Source organism: Hypomesus nipponensis, chromosome 14 (assembly GCF_054491055.1).
Source record: "Hypomesus nipponensis isolate SF chromosome 14, ASM5449105v1, whole genome shotgun sequence".
In the NCBI taxonomy this organism is placed as follows: Eukaryota; Metazoa; Chordata; class Actinopteri; order Osmeriformes; family Osmeridae; genus Hypomesus; species Hypomesus nipponensis.
The window spans coordinates 3,784,701-3,799,698 of record NC_140374.1 but is presented as its reverse complement, the minus strand read 5'-3'; the positions used below and the strand labels follow the sequence as shown (position 1 = coordinate 3,799,698).

Below are 14,998 nucleotides of genomic sequence, written 5' to 3'. Positions count from 1 at the left end.
TGTCTATTTCAACCTTGAAGAAGGTGACCTTTCAACACATTGTCTTTTTACGAGAGCCCTGAGTTACTGTGTATGTGTAAATACACAACAGAGGACAGAACTCCATAATGGTAAATGATTAACCAAGAAAGAGGGTGGGTGAGAAAAATAAGGAGAATCGCGTAGAAGGAGGGATAAAGAGAGAGAGAAAGGAAGGAAGGAAGGAAGGAAGGAAGAGGGACGGAGAGTGATAGAGGAGTGGAGAGAGAGAGAGAGAGAGAGACAGAGAGAGAGAGAGAGAGGGAGAGAGATTGACAGTGATAAAGGGAGTGTATGTTGTAAAAGGGAAACCAGAGAGCATGCTGACTAAGGGAAAAGGACGAGGACATTTCGGGTCCGGGTGACTGTGTTTGTGAAGTGTGGAAGTTTCTCTTTCTACCCTGGCTAAGTAAACACACATAATGGAGGAAGACACCGGTGTTGTCACGACGATAGAACTCAATGACAGCACGCGCATGCCCCTCTTGGGTCTAGGAACATGGAAGGTACTCACTCTGTCTCTTTTAATCCCCCTATTGCTGCTTTCCTTTCCATTCATCCATCACTCCTTTCCTCTTTCTGTCTCTCTCTCAGACAGTTTTGCACCAACTTCGAAACAAGCATGAACCACAAAAGGGTTTGGCGGTTCCATTGTTTTGTCTATTGCTTTGGTGTAAAGGAACCCAAACACCACGCGTGTACAAAGTAAACAACACCTGCGATAATCCGGAGAAAGTGTACTCCGCTATGCTTTGGTCTGTGATTCATCTGATGCAGACAGTCCTTCCCTTTCCCCTGCCCTGTCTGCCACCACTGTGGGTTTCAGACCAGCAGTTCTGCAGTGTTCCAGGGAGCTGTAGAGGCAGCCATTGCCGCAGGCTACCGCCACATTGACACGGCCTACATGTACAGGAACGAGGTGGAGATCGGCAGAGCGCTTCGTGCCAAGATGCAACAGGGGGTCATTCGCCGTCAAGACGTGTACATCGTCAGCAAGGTGAGACAGGGACCACGACGACACCGACATTTACTTCTCCAAGTTCGGGAGTGGAAAGAACTCCTCTTTGCTGAAGGGCATCTCATTCCTTTCCCTGAAACTCACTGAGTTCCAGTGTCCATGGAGACCCATCCTTAGATCCTTTTGTTCCCTGGTCATGTAGCTGTGGTCCACTCACCACGCCCCCGAGGACATCCCCGTCTGCCTGAACCAATCACTGAGCGACCTGCAGCTGGAGCAGCTGGACCTCTACCTGATGCACTTCCCTGTAGGCATCCAGGTGAGTTAAGCAAGAGAGGGGATCCAGAGGAACCAGTTAGAACCAGTAGGAACCAGCTTCAAGGCAGACAGGTTAGTTCTGTTCCAAACTGTGGCATCATCATTCGGTCATTGTTTTTTCTCTGTCTCCACCAGAAAGTAGGTGATGAGCTGTATCCCATGAAGGATGGCCAGATTCTGAGCAGTGATGTTGACTATGTGGATGTTTGGAGGGTCAGGACAATGCTGTTCTCTCTCTCTCTCTCTCTCTCTCTCTCTTTCTCTCTCTCTCTTTCTCTCTCTCTCTCTCTCTCTCTCTCTCTCTCTCTCTCTCTTTCTTTCTCCAACACAACACGCAACATGCAATGAGAGCATTCAGCGTTTGGTGTCAGGAGATGTTTCACGTGACCGTGTGTTGCATCTTCTAGGGAATGGAGGCTTTGAAGTCCTCGGGCAAGGTGAAGAGCATCGGCGTGTCCAACTTCAATATCCTCCAGCTGGAGAGGTTACTTGATTTGACCAAGATCCCCCCAGCAGTCAACCAGGTGCTGAACCGACTTTACATCCCCTAAATTAAAACTAGCAACGAGCTCTCTTCCTCGAACCCAGAGAGCTTTAAAGGTCATCGTGGCAATCCTCTCCTTCTATTCATTTCCCTTCAAGCCAGTGAGGTCTGAGCAAGGCTTTAACCTTGGAGAGTCATGTTCCACCGTCCCTGTCCTCTAGGTGGAGCTACACCCCTACCTGGTCCAGTCTGACCTGGTGGACTTCTGTAAGTCCAGGAACATCGCCCTTACGGCCTACAGTCCGTTTGGATCCCCTGGCAGAGCCAAAGAGCTGTGAGTCCTGCGGCATTCCTATTATATCCAGATCTGTTGAGATAGCTTGTAGACAAGATCATATTTTGCCTGCCTGCTTGCATCTTGTCTTCCCGTCTGCCTACCTGTTGGTCTGTCTGTCTGTCTTCCCGTCTGCCTGTCTGTCTTTCCGTCTGCCTGCCTGCCTGTCTGTCTTCCCGTCTGTCTTCCCGTCTGCCTGTCTGTCTTCCCGTCTGCCTGTCTGTCTGTCTTCCCATCTGTCTTCCCGTCTGCCTACCTGTCTGTCTTCCCGTCTGTCTGCCTGTCTGTCTGTCTTCCCGTCTGCCTGTCTGTCTTCCCGTCCGCCTACCTGTCTGTCTTCCCGTCTGCCTGCCTGCTTGCCTGTCTCCTTCCCAGTCATCGTGGAGCTACAGACCCCCAGAAGCTTCTAGAAGATCCTGTGGTGGGTGAGATTGCAAAGGCACACAGACGAACCCCGGCTCAGGTCAGTGCTTCCTGAAAGGCACCACAGTGTGCTGCAATGTGCATTTTTGTACGTACGCATATCTGTGTGTATGTGTCACATGTGCTTCCAAGGAGTAAATATGTGTTTTGCATTTGTCATGTGTGTTCTGTGCCTAAGGCCTGTATTTAATTAAGGAGTGTATTTGTCTCAGGTGCTGCTGAGGTACCAGGTACAGCAAGGTATTGCAGTCATTCCCAAGAGTATTAAACCCAACCACCTGCTGGAAAACACCAAGGTTTAACACTCTCTCCCTATCTCTCTCTACCTCTCTCGCTCAAGCTCTTTATCTCTCTTTATCTCACTCTTTTCTATTTTCTCAGCCACTCCCTCAGTATTTTTTGACAATTTCCTTATCTGCTCTATGACAGTGTATTGCTCAACACATATCAGAGCTCACAACAGTTCAAACTTTACACTCCAGTTCCATAACTACTTTAACAGCCTTTTGATCAATTAATATTTATTGCATACATTGAAGTGTTTATAAACATTGCATTGTTCTCACTAGCTAAAGAAAATAAAAAAGTCTGGGATCCTGTACTGTCGATCGATGACACTGTGGTTCCATCTTGTATTGAAGAGTGAGGTCAACTTGAATGTTTATTTGCAGATTTTTGGTTGGTCTCTGAGCCAGGAGGACATGACATCACTGAGGGGGCTGGACCGAGGCTGGAAGGCCTGTGTCATTGACTCGTAAGACAGCTTTTCACATTTACAGGCACCAACCAAACAATAGCATGTTTTACTGCTGATCCTGAAGAAAGCTGACCGTTATTCCGCTGTGTAGTGATGTTTGCTGTAGCACCACAGCAGTCTAACCGTCTTTATTTTTCTTTTTTTTTGTTGCTCTTCAGCCTGAAGTCTCATCCATACTACCCCTTTGAATGACTAGAGCCTCAGAGAGCAAGCACAGAAGACCTGGACCAGGAGACCAGGGGACAGGACCCTAGGAAACCATGAGTCCAAGGGGAAATAACAGGATTATCTAACTCACTGGTGCTATAGCGACATGCCTAACTGTTTGTTTGCGTTTATCTGAAACCACGTCAGTGAGTCCCAATGTGAAGTGAGAGAGATGCGGTGTTTTTGTCTGTCTGCTTCTAGTGGTGAGAGGGAAGAGTGAGTTGACACTATGGAAGGGTCTGTGATTTAGTAGTTGCATGTTATTAGTCAAATGTGTTGTTTCACAAATGTAAAGTTGTTTTTAAGAAAATGAACTATGAAAAATAAACTTGTGATATCACTGATTATTATGACCAGCTGTTTGAGTATTTGATTGACATTTAAGAAAAAAAAAACAAATATAAATATATAACATTAAAAAAGTACAGGTGGGATCTGAAAAACTTTAGGACCCAAAGTTAAATCTTTTGTTTGCTGAAGCTTCCGAGTTTCTAGATGTTGCAGTGGTGGGATTCTGTTAAATACCTGGGAAAACAGGTATAGCCTGGCATAACACCATGACGAAGCATTCTGCTCATACATTAACTGGCTGAATGACTTCCATCCCAGATTGGAGGATTCTGTGTTCTAAGTACGAGAGGGATCCCAATATGGAAAAACCTTAAGATGAAAGGTTGTTATTATATTTTGTTAATATTGCTAATTGTGTGTGATGTTTGAAATTACATGAATGCGATACACACATTTTAACAATAAAGGAGAAAGGCACAGTTCTGAAAATAAGTCTTACACGTCAGTGACTGGAGGATACAAATAATTCAAACGCCAACGACAACATTCAGTGTAATAAAGCAGTTATAATTGGCACTGTGTAACAGGTTATACTAACACTAGTTCTGAAGCAGACAGACCAGGCCTATTGGAAGGGTCTCACCAACACCGCTGATGGAAGTAGACCAGTACAGAACACTTGTGCTTAAGGAGATGTGGCATGTGAAGATATCTAACCACACACCTGTCCACACACCTGTCCACACACCTGTCCACAGACTCAACATGAAACACTTCTGACAATCAGCATGTTCAGAATTAGAGTGACAGAATTTGTACACACACACACATGTCCAGTAAAGAACCTACTATGAGATTTCACTGGAAGGTTCTTGGAAAGAAGGGGACGTTCTGTCCGTAGAACCAGAACCAACCCTGGTTACGTTCTTCACTGGCAGTTGTGGCCATTCCAGACCTGTGGCCTAGAGTCTGCATGTTCTTCCAGTAACAGAGTAGTAAAATACTAAATGATAACACCATATGGTAAATATTCCCACGCATACATTGTGCTTTCATTGACCTTGACATGACAATATTTGTGTCCAGAGTTTTAGGTGTGTGTTCGGACCTTTGGATGTTGATGATTACGCATCATACAGGACTGTGCACATTGCAACAAGGCTTTCTTCTTCCAGTGTCATCTCCTAGGTGGGAAGCCGTCGACCTTTGACCTTCTGTCCCGTCTTTTCCCTGTCGGCCGTTGCAGCAGGCGGGGGCTTCACAGTACACACGCAAGCCGACGCCCCCGCGATGCGTTTGGGCAGGTCCGGCCCGGGCTCCCACTGGCCCTTCTCCGGGTGGAACACCTGCGTGGACCTGGAGAACACCGCGTTCTCCCAGCTGTACCCTCCCAGGACGTAGATGCGCCCCCCCCACACCCCCACCCCCGCCTCGCTGTTGGGCCTCAGCAGTGGTGCCACGCGCGTCCACTGCTCGCTACGGGGGTCAAACGCCTCCACCGCCAGGATGTCGAAGCGCTCGGCGCTCTCCTCGTGGTCGTTGCTCCCCCCGATGGCGTAGATGAGGTGGTGCAGGGAAGCCATGCAGTGCCAGCCCCGCGCTGAGGCCATGGGAGGACGTTCTGCCCACGTGTCACCACCTCCTAGAGGGTCGTAGCTCAGGACCTCTCGACGATACGGGCCGATCTGGTAGTCATGACCACCAGATATGTAGACCATGCCTTGGTGCACGGTGCCAGCATGGCCGTAGGTGAACCTGGAGGAGGGAGATGTGGGGGGTGGAGGGCGGGGGGAGAGGAGACATGAGGAGAAGTCTTTAACCCTTGTGTTCTCCTCGGGTCATTCTGACCCATCAGTCATTGTGACCCACCTTCGGTTACGACAACTTTACCGCATACAGAAACAAAGTGAAGCATTTTCTCTTAACCGTTGGGCTGTCTCAGACCCCCCACATTGCGAAGGTTAAAATAAAATAATTTAAATTTGCTTTTGTATTGGGTAAAATTGGGTAAACACAACGATGGTTCGTTATGAACCTTTTGGTCATGTGACCCGAAGGCAGCACAAGGGTTAAAGAGTTTAGAAACAGGATGCTAGGTTAGGAATGCTTGTAGGAGCAGGCTCATAGGTTTGCTGATGTTTAGGTTGTGGATGTTAGGTTGAGGGCATTTGGTTGTGGATGCTAGGTTGAGGGCATTTGGTTGTGGATGCTAGGTTAAGGATGCAAAATTGTGTTGGCAAGATTATTGGATGCTTGGTTGTGGATGGTAGGTTTAAGATGCTAGGTTATAGATGCTATGTGAAAAATGCTAAATTGGGTTTGCAAGATTATTGGATGCTAGGTTGTGGATGCTAGGTTAGGAATGCTTGTAGGGACAGGTTCATAGGTTTGCTGATGTTTAGGTTGTGGATGTTAGGTTGAGGGCATTTGGTTGTGGATGCTAGGTTGAGGGCATTTGGTTGTGGATGCTAGGTTAAGGATGCAAAATTGTGTTTGCAAGATTATTGGATGCTCGGTTGTTGATGGTAGGTTTAAGATGCTAGGTTATAGATGCTAAGTAAAAAATGCTAAATTGGGTTTGCAAGATTATTGGATGCTAGGTTGTGGATGCTAGGTTAGGAATGCTTGTAGGAACAGGTTCATAGGTTTACTGATGTTTAGGTTGTGGATGTTAGGTTGAGGGCATTTGGTTGTGGATGCTAGATTGAGGGCATTTGGTTGTGAATGCTAGGTTAAGGATGCAAAATTGTGTTTGCAAGATTATTGGATGCTCGGTTGTGGATGGTAGGTTTAAGATGCTAGGTTATAGATGCTATGTTAAAAATGCTAAATTGGGTTTGCAAGATTATTGGATGCTAGGTTGTGGATGGTAGGTTTAAGATGCTAGGTTGTAGATGCTATGTTAAAAATGCTAAATTGGGTTTGCAAGATTATTGGATGCTAGGTTGTGGATGCTAGGTTGTGGATGCTAGGTTGTTAGTGGGTGTGCTGACCTGGGCAGGCTGGCTACGTAGCTCCAGCAGTCCTGAGCAGGGTGGTACACCTCCACAGAGGAGAGAGCTCCACTGTCGTTCCTCCCCCCAACAGCCACCAGGCAATCCCCAACTGCGTCCAGGAAGAAGTCCACACGACTTTGGTTCATGGAAGCACTCTGAGGGGGTAGAGGGGGGAGGGAGGGTCACTCCAGACACGACACTACAGCGACGTAATTCAGAACTCCTTTAGAAAGTTATAATGAGGTGTAGAATACGTTGAATGCAACAATTAAAAAGGAAAAAGAAGAGAAACAAAAGGGAGTCATGGAAGCGTGTCTGTTTACTTCGGTCCACTGGTTGTCACAGGGATTATAGCGGTACAGCAGGTTACAGGCGGCGTCCCCTCCGTTGTCCCGAGACGAGCTCCCCCCCGCAGTGTAGATGAACCCCCCCAGCACGGCCAGGCAGTGGTGGCTTCTCTGGGCCGGCAGCTGCGTTTCCACCCCCCAACCCCCAGCCTCTCCGTCCAACCAGCACACGTCTGCGCTCAGCTCCTCGCCGCGCTCCGACACCTCCCCCCCGACCAGCAGGAGGCGCTCCACCCCGCCCCTCAGAGCGGTGCGGCCCGTCTGGAGGAGGGGCTGGGCGCTGGGCCGGGCGTGGTAGCTCCGAGCCTCATCCACCAGGGCCTGGCACCCGGCCTCTGCGGGCAGGAGGGCCTGCAGGGCGGGCAGCACGCGCTCCGTCAGCTCAGCCGTGGGCATCAGCGGGAAGCGGATGTGGGAGAGCAGGTGGCGGGCGTGGGCGTGGCGTGCGGGGGTCTGACTCAGCCACTGGAGGGCAGCCTGGAGCAGCGCCTGCTCACTGTCGTGCTGCACCTGGCAGGAGGAGAGGACATTTACATGTAGTCATTTAGCAGACGCTCTTATCCATAGCGACCTACAGTGAGTACAAGGACATTCTCCCCGAGGCAAGTACACAATGCATTTGGCACGGCCGGGAATCGAACCAACAACCTTCTGATTAATAACCCGACTCCCTAACCGCTCAGCCATCTGACCCCCCATCTACTCTGTGACACGACGCATGAGGACTCACTCAGTTACACCACCTAAAATGCTTTTCAGAGTTCAAATCCAGACACAGATTAAGACTAGTCCCAGGCTAGTCTTCCTTCCAACTGGTCCTTTCCATAAAAAAAAACGCTTTTAATGGTACACAAGGCTATTCTGGGAGTGGCTTGCCTGCTTCTGAACCTCACCTGCTCGCTGGCCAGGTAGACGGTCAGCTTGTGGACAGGGAGGTCCCGCAGGAAGTTTGGGGTAAAGGAGAGGGTGGCGAAGCGCTGGAGGATGAAGCGGTCGATGTAGAGGTCGAGGCGCTGCAGGCTGTACAGCTGGGCCAGCTGCTGGAGGTACAGGAAGTTGTCCTCACTCACTTCCTGCTCCAAATACTGGCAGCAGAAGTCCACCACACGCCACACCTGAGACAACATCCCACTGTATTACTACTGGTTTTACTATGGTAAGACAACACTGTATTACTACTAAGTCGCTCTGGAAAAGAATATCTGCTAAATGACTAAATGTACTACTGATTTTACAGACTCTTTATTTCACCGGTTACGCAATAAGTGGAAACATACAGACACTGTGTTTGAGACCAACTTTCTCATGCCGAAAGGGCAGAGCATGGGACGTCATTAACGGACAAGCTTTCTCACATACTGTAAATGTACATGAGACACAGTAGCTAGCCTGCGGTCATCATGTGTTGACCTACACAAAGTAGCAAGCTAGTGAGCGGGAAAAAAGTTGATGTGTTGCTTGGCAACAGTCCAGTCCCAATCCCAGTCCAATTGCAGAACTATTTGTGTTGGTGGATCCAAATAAAGGATTAAATAAACAAACAAATGGTGTCGCTTATTACTTTTAACTAATAAATGGCGGATGTAGAACTGTTGTCTAAAAACAATATCACACTCCAAGTTGAGCTTTCATATTGAAAATCGCAGCCGTGAGCCAAAGTATAACAGGACTCAATATATCAGCACTCAATCTCAGGGGTTGAGTTTTAGAAAACTAAAACCGACAAAAACCTGTAGCAGATGAGCCGTCTCCAGGACATAGTCGATGTTGCCGCCGTCCAATAGCAGCTCTCCGCTGTACAGGAAGTCGACCACGGCCTTGAGGCCGATGTCCGAGGCTCCCACAAGCTCCACCTACCAAGGCAAAGGGGGAGGCGACATGAGTTCCTTGGCGAGAGAGCTTGGAGGATGACGCAACCACGGTCGTGTCTTTCTCAGGGCCACACCTCGGCCTGGTGCTCCTCCCTCATGGCCAGGGTGAACATGGCGTGGAAGTAAGGACTGGCCACGGCCAGCACCGCCCGGTGGGCCGGGACGCGCTCCTCGTGGGCCAGCAGCACCACGTCACAGAGCTGGCCGCTCTCTCGCTGATCGTTCAGCCCCTGCAGAATCACGCTTGCCTGCTCCACCCAGCGGTACGCCTGAGGGGGAGACACACACACACACACAGAGGTACACACAGACAGACACACACACACACACACACAGAGGTACACACAGACACACACACACACACACAGAGGTACACACAGACAGACACACACACACAGCCGTGCACAAAGAAGGCACACACACAGAGAAAAACACAGACACACGTGAACGATGAAAAATGAATGACTAAGCCTTCCCAGCTACCTCCACCATTGAGGAAAAACATAAGCCACATGGTGTAACAGGAAGTCCTGCTGAAGATTATTATTTGAATGAAAACGCAGCAGTAGAGTGATGTCTGCAGTGTGTGTCAGCACAGTGAGGAAAACTGTGAGCCTTGGTGACACTGACCTTGGAGGATTCACTAATCCGTTGGGGCCGTGAGACAAGGCCCTGTCTACCATTGTCCATTGTGTCTCAGCAACAACTAGCTTCTTGCCAAATAAGCTGTCTTCCTCTTGTCCATTGTGCTCTCTTGGTCAGCTGAAGGGCAGAGCACACACAAGCAGCCACACACAGTGTGTGTGTGTGTGTGGGGGGGGGTGGCTGAAGCTAAGTTTAGCCACTCTCACGTTTAACTCAGTGTAACCTCTTCATACAATGACAAGCACACATAAAACACATGACTAGCTAACAAATGTAGTGTGAACATTCATCCAGTAACTTGCTACAGTAGCCTACATGGCAACAGCATCAGTTATGTTGACACATCTCAGTCACGACCTAGGCTAAACAACAAACTCTTGCTCGACAACCATCCCAATGGCCTCTATCGTTAATAGTCCATTGTACAGTCCATATTTACCACTGCATTTTCGGCATTTTTTCGACAAATATTTCTTATTGAAAGGCAGTTTAGAATGTTCTGTTTATTCGCAGCTATAACTAGGATCTCATACCGGAAGACAGCCTATGAATTCAACCAATCACAATTCAACCAAACAAGAAAGGTTGGATTGAGTTTGGGATGCATTCAAGACCAACAATGTTTAAACACTGCCAGTTCCAATGCCTGCTGACAACAAGACAAGTTGCATGAGGACAGTTTTATTAAACATTTTTTCAAGGACGAGTTCACTGGTCACTTGTATTGTTGGTGTAGCCTTATTATTATTGTTCAAGGCCATATGTGACATTACCTTAATATTACAATTGTTGCATCTCTCTTTCACACACACTGACTTACCCCTGACAGGGGTATACATCATACATGTATTCGTCTTGCAAGTGATTACTTATCAGACAGTTGGGAATAATTATGGATAACCTGACAACTCCTGCGGCTTGTAGCCTCTGGTGCAGTGCACACGCAGGCTATTGTTCTCAATTTGACCGCACCGGACGCTTCCGACCACAAGGTGGTGCTATAATGCAGCTCATCAGTAACAATAGAAAAGGGTGGATTTAAATTAACTGAATCCCTCTTTTGGCCATTGGGAGGAGGTGAATCCTGCGTCTGAGGACTTGCTCTATTACGGCAACCTGATTGAGAAACATCACCACCGCCCATAAACCCGACAATAGGAAATGAAACGAGTCGCGAAAAGAGTCGCTTTATTCCGATAACTGAGAAAGGAGACACTAGGCTCAGCGCACTACCCCTTTCCTTAGCGAACGCTCAATTATTTCCTTGTGGCTCGTGATATCAGTGGGTAGCACTGCCACTCCATTGTATAACTCTAGTTGTGCTGCTTTTTAATACCAGGAGGGCTGCTCACTCTGCCGAACAGGATACCTTAGACTTCGAATTTTTGTTCTGCAGCACTCTCTCCTCGGCTGTCCATTGCGTCCATCCAAAATGGCAACACGAATCGATAAAGAGGCTTGCAGAGAAGCTTATAACCTCGTCAGAGACGATAACACGGAGATAAACTGGTGAGTTCTAATTCCTTGTGTATTGTGCTTGCGGTGGATAAAGGCGGGCAGTTTACCAGGTTGGCAAATCAGAGATTACAGATTACACGGTGATTAGTTATATTAGGAAATGCGTGTTTCATTCATTCACCCTACATTTCGTCCCTCTAATCTCTGTACTTGGCGTTATAGGCTGGCTCGTTGTGGTCAGAGTAATAATTTGAGCCAGCGGGGCATGAATAATTTCCTTTGTCTCTCCAAGTGGGTACAGTAGTGACACGTAGGTATATGTTGACTCAAACCCGACACCTTGGCTGGCTCACCTTCGCCTCCTAGGGTTATCATTGATTCATTGTAACAGTCACATCCGAGATGTCAGACACCGCATCGACGAGATACCAGATTGTCACTTGGAGAGCGCGAGCTCCTATAAGCGGGATCATGTCATCTGGGCTTGTTGTTTTCGAAATGTCAACGGCTCGGATCGATGTAATCCACTGCATCTTTCTTGTCTTTACAGGGCTGGGTTCAAATACGAGGGCTCAATGATTGTGCCAGCAGGCCACGGCACGGACTATGAAGAATTCAAGAGCCTGTGCACAGGTAGGGGCAGAGCCTCTTCATTCATTTGGTGCCACAGTGGGTGTCAAACTGACTGCAGCGTTCATGCGTGCCAACGGTTGAATTTACCTGTACCTAGGTCTTAAAATATTGTTTTACTTGTTGAAACATGTGGTTTAGTACATACTAAATGAGCACGTCAATGTGTACTGCTTTAAACCTGCCACCCCTTGTTACTGGTGTGCTTCCTAGTTCCTGCTTCTAATAGCCTACTCTGTCACAGAGCGGTAATCTTTAAGACTCTGTTTTCATTGGTTGTCACTTCACCAGGAAGTAGCCCACTGCGTCTTAGTCTACTGACCGGGAACAGGTCTCCCAGATTTTAGGTGGAGGGCAAATAAACATCCTAATGGGTTGCAATTCTTTCCAAGTTTTGTAGTGAGCTCAAGTAAACACCGTTGGCCAAAGTCACTTGGCCGCTTACTATCTCTATATTACTAGAAATATTGCTCACCTCCGATGATAAGCGTCACCTTCCTCTCTCCATCTCTCTCTCTTCCTTATCAACTCGAGTGTTGGGTGTGGCGCGCAACAAATGGTGCGCGTCTTCAGTGTTGCCCAAGGCTACACTTGAGGGCGCGAATTCCGATGTTGTACGTGATGCGTATCGTAAACGGAACCAGTATCAATGTAACATAAGAAAACATTGCAACTTTTACAGAGAGCATAGCTTGAGTGTGAGAGAGGACAAAGGCCCGTTTGGTATTACTGCAGCAATCCTATTACAAATATTTAATGTTACTACCTGCAATGTTTTCTTCACTGGGACCCATTTTGGGCACTAATTCAAAGATTGGAAATATGCTTTAAGTATTGAAATCAGTTTCTCTCATCCTCCTCTCCCTCTCTCTTTTCGCTGCCTCATCATTCTCTTAGTTTTCTTGGGGTTGCTCTGTCAGCACAGTCAGAAGGGAAGAGACACACCCGGAAGACTCAGAGAGGAAGTGAGACATGTAGCTGTGCGTACTGCCGCAGCGAACAGACACTTCCTCATAGCTCACACTCCCCCCCCCCCCTCCCCAGATGTACACAGGTCAGAAACAGCACAATACCCTGAAGCATGTAATTGAGTGTCACACCCTGTTTGATCTCCAAAGTCAGAGGTGTGTGTGAAAGAGAGAGAGAGACAAAAGACAAAAAGTGAGGGAGGTGTGTGTGTTGAGACCAGCGCTGGCCTTTGTAGCCAGGCTGATCAAACATGTAACAATGGCTGGTGTTGGCACACAACCGAGAGCCCCGATATCTGATAAAGCAGGACGATTTCTGGACCATCTCCCAGGAAATCTGTATGAGTCAATCATAGGTGAGCTTACATAACTTGCTTGGTGCATAGGAAAATGTAAGGACTGATAATGTGGAGAAGAACCAACTGTGCGAGCGAGTTAGGGAGAGGGAGACATCCAAGATTTCATAATGTGGCTGATATACTTCTACTCCTGTTAGCCTACTGACCTGAATAAGAGCAGTACCGGCACTGGTCCTTGTGTTCACGCTATTCGGTATAGGCCTATCACAGACCAGTGTGTCACTGCCTACTGAGTCTGGCCAGGAGATCCATCGGCATGTCCCTTACACTATATCACTCAATCCCTCTTCTGAGTCTACCGTAGCCTATCACAGAAGCCTCAGCTACTTCCTGTCTATATAGACTCCAAGCCCCGGAGTCCAGGGGTATATTTCTTCCTTTCTCCCTTAGGAGGAAACCATGGTGATGTGGTACCTCCAGCCTAGACTTCCTGTTCAACTCACCCGGGTTCACTGGCTTTTTTATATCTAAGTTACACTGACCAAAAGTGTTGTCAACCTATCTTCCTCCAATGGGCTGTGACTTCAATCTCCTGCTCTCGATTCCTCCCTCTCTCTTCCTGGATGTTTCTCGCTCTCTACTCGCTCTCTCTTTCACCTCTGACCTCCTGTTTCTTACCCTCTCTTGCTCAGGCATATCCTTTCCTCCTCTGTTCTCCCTCTCACCAAAGTTCCCCTCCTCCTTCTTCCAGACGATTCTCGTCTTTTCGGCTTTGTGCGGATCACCACCGGCGACGCCATGAGCAAGCGGGCCAAGTTCACCCTCATCACCTGGATCGGGGAGAACATCAGCGGGCTCCAGCGTGCCAAGATCAGCACAGACAAGACGCTGGTCAAGGACATCGTGCAGGTGAGGGGCCCCGAGCGCACGCGCTCTTCAACATTACCGTCTCTCGCCCGCGTCTCAAACACGTAGACGCGGGCACGCGCTCGTTCCAACACTTCTCGAGCGCACACGTCGAGCCCTCACCATTGCCCGGGTTTGTCCTTGCAGAACTTTGCCAAGGAGTTCATGATCAGTGACGCGCGGGAGCTGGAGGAGGACTACCTCCGCACAGAGCTGAAGAAGGCGGGCGGGGCCAACTATGACGCGCAAGCGGAGTAGCGGGGGGCTCAGTTGGGGGGGAGGCTGCTTCCTGCTGGTGGGGGAGGGGGGGGGGAGGGTCTGGTCCTCGCACCTGGATCCGAGAGGAGACACACATGTTACACATCCATATACTTCTGCATGTATACAGGCAAGACAAACGCTTAAACAACCATACCTAACGATGGCGACAAACAAAACCACATTTGTTATACACACACACACACACACACTGACCTACACTGAGACACACTGATTTACTGTATATTGCCAACAGTCTCCTGGGCCTTCCCCTTTCTCCAGTCAGGTCATGGTTGGTTATCCACTGTACTGTGCATCATCTCACTGTCATCTGAGCTTCGGGGGAGCTTCCAAACCTTCCTCTAGCCACGCTGCTCTGTTTGGACTACAAACAGAGCAGCGTTTGTAGTCCAAACTACTTCTTTCCTGGTCTCTGCTTGGTTCTGTCATGGGTGTAGTACTTCTTCTGTGGTTGTAGTCCAAACAGGCTTTCTGGTTGGATGGAGGTCCCCCCTGCCCCAGTCATCTCATAGTCCACTCCTGAAGGTATACATACCCACTGTGTTTACTGCCTTAATCTCCCATGGAGAGAGGGGCATCATGGGAGTTTGTGGACTCTGCACTGTGATTGGCTCTCCTCCACTCACTGGGGGTGTGGTTCAGTTTGGCCGGTGGCCATCAGCCAATAGGGAGGGATGCAGCGCTTTCCCTCAACCAACCCTGGAGCAGCTATATCTCTGGTGTAGCCCCTGATTCATTTGGATTAAAACCCCCAAAAAAGGAATGTTTTTTAAGATTTTTATTTTCTCTGAAAGTTTTACCTATGGTTT

At 48.5% G+C, this 14,998-nt stretch overlaps 3 protein-coding genes across 4 annotated transcripts; 2 read left to right on the top strand and 1 right to left on the bottom strand.

Moving 5' to 3' along the window:
- Positions 1 to 164: 164 nt before the first annotated feature.
- On the top strand, positions 165 to 3,852 carry LOC146258245 (aldo-keto reductase family 1 member B1). The gene is made up of 10 exons (XM_084672725.1): positions 165 to 524; positions 845 to 1,015; positions 1,179 to 1,295; positions 1,430 to 1,507; positions 1,702 to 1,818; positions 2,000 to 2,112; positions 2,488 to 2,575; positions 2,748 to 2,831; positions 3,207 to 3,289; positions 3,451 to 3,852. The coding sequence occupies exons 1-10, from the start codon at positions 441 to 443 to the stop codon at positions 3,482 to 3,484; spliced, it is 969 nt and encodes a 322-aa protein (XP_084528851.1). The 5' UTR covers positions 165 to 440; the 3' UTR covers positions 3,485 to 3,852.
- A 484-nt stretch (positions 3,853 to 4,336) lies between these two features.
- klhl36 (kelch-like family member 36) lies at positions 4,337 to 10,193 on the bottom strand. 2 transcript variants are annotated; one of them, XM_084672724.1, is made up of 8 exons: positions 10,089 to 10,193; positions 9,635 to 9,766; positions 9,079 to 9,273; positions 8,864 to 8,986; positions 8,027 to 8,248; positions 7,110 to 7,643; positions 6,784 to 6,941; positions 4,337 to 5,545 (listed from the first exon to the last, which is right to left on the bottom strand). In XM_084672724.1, exons 2-8 carry the CDS (start codon positions 9,692 to 9,694, stop codon positions 4,975 to 4,977), a joined length of 1,863 nt encoding a protein of 620 aa, XP_084528850.1. In that variant the 5' UTR covers positions 9,695 to 9,766; positions 10,089 to 10,193; the 3' UTR covers positions 4,337 to 4,974. The 2 variants fall into 2 exon arrangements, with proteins under 2 accessions (XP_084528850.1, XP_084528849.1); XM_084672723.1 differs by having other exon boundaries at positions 9,635 to 10,179.
- Positions 10,194 to 10,700: 507 nt separating this feature from the next.
- cotl1 (coactosin-like F-actin binding protein 1) lies at positions 10,701 to 14,205 on the top strand. The gene is made up of 4 exons (XM_084672379.1): positions 10,701 to 11,158; positions 11,658 to 11,740; positions 13,756 to 13,913; positions 14,058 to 14,205. The coding sequence occupies exons 1-4, from the start codon at positions 11,082 to 11,084 to the stop codon at positions 14,166 to 14,168; spliced, it is 429 nt and encodes a 142-aa protein (XP_084528505.1). The 5' UTR covers positions 10,701 to 11,081; the 3' UTR covers positions 14,169 to 14,205.
- The last annotated feature ends 793 nt before the right edge of the window (positions 14,206 to 14,998 follow it).

Excerpts from the sequence above, each read along its gene's own strand:
- LOC146258245 (XM_084672725.1), top strand. The coding sequence starts at position 441 with ATGGAGGAAGACACCGGTGTTGTCACGACGATAGAACTCAATGACAGC. Across the intron at positions 2,832-3,206 it reads ACCTGCTGGAAAACACCAAG|ATTTTTGGTTGGTCTCTGAG; the intron begins GTTTAACACTCT and ends GTTTATTTGCAG. Across the intron at positions 3,290-3,450 it reads AAGGCCTGTGTCATTGACTC|CCTGAAGTCTCATCCATACT; the intron begins GTAAGACAGCTT and ends GTTGCTCTTCAG.
- klhl36 (XM_084672724.1), bottom strand. The coding sequence starts at position 9,694 with ATGGACAATGGTAGACAGGGCCTTGTCTCACGGCCCCAACGGATTAGT. Across the intron at positions 9,274-9,634 it reads GGATTAGTGAATCCTCCAAG|GCGTACCGCTGGGTGGAGCA; the intron begins GTCAGTGTCACC and ends TCTCCCCCTCAG. Across the intron at positions 7,644-8,026 it reads TCTACCTGGCCAGCGAGCAG|GTGCAGCACGACAGTGAGCA; the intron begins GTGAGGTTCAGA and ends TCCTCCTGCCAG.
- cotl1 (XM_084672379.1), top strand. The coding sequence starts at position 11,082 with ATGGCAACACGAATCGATAAAGAGGCTTGCAGAGAAGCTTATAACCTC. Across the intron at positions 11,159-11,657 it reads GATAACACGGAGATAAACTG|GGCTGGGTTCAAATACGAGG; the intron begins GTGAGTTCTAAT and ends TTGTCTTTACAG. Across the intron at positions 11,741-13,755 it reads ATTCAAGAGCCTGTGCACAG|ACGATTCTCGTCTTTTCGGC; the intron begins GTAGGGGCAGAG and ends TCCTTCTTCCAG.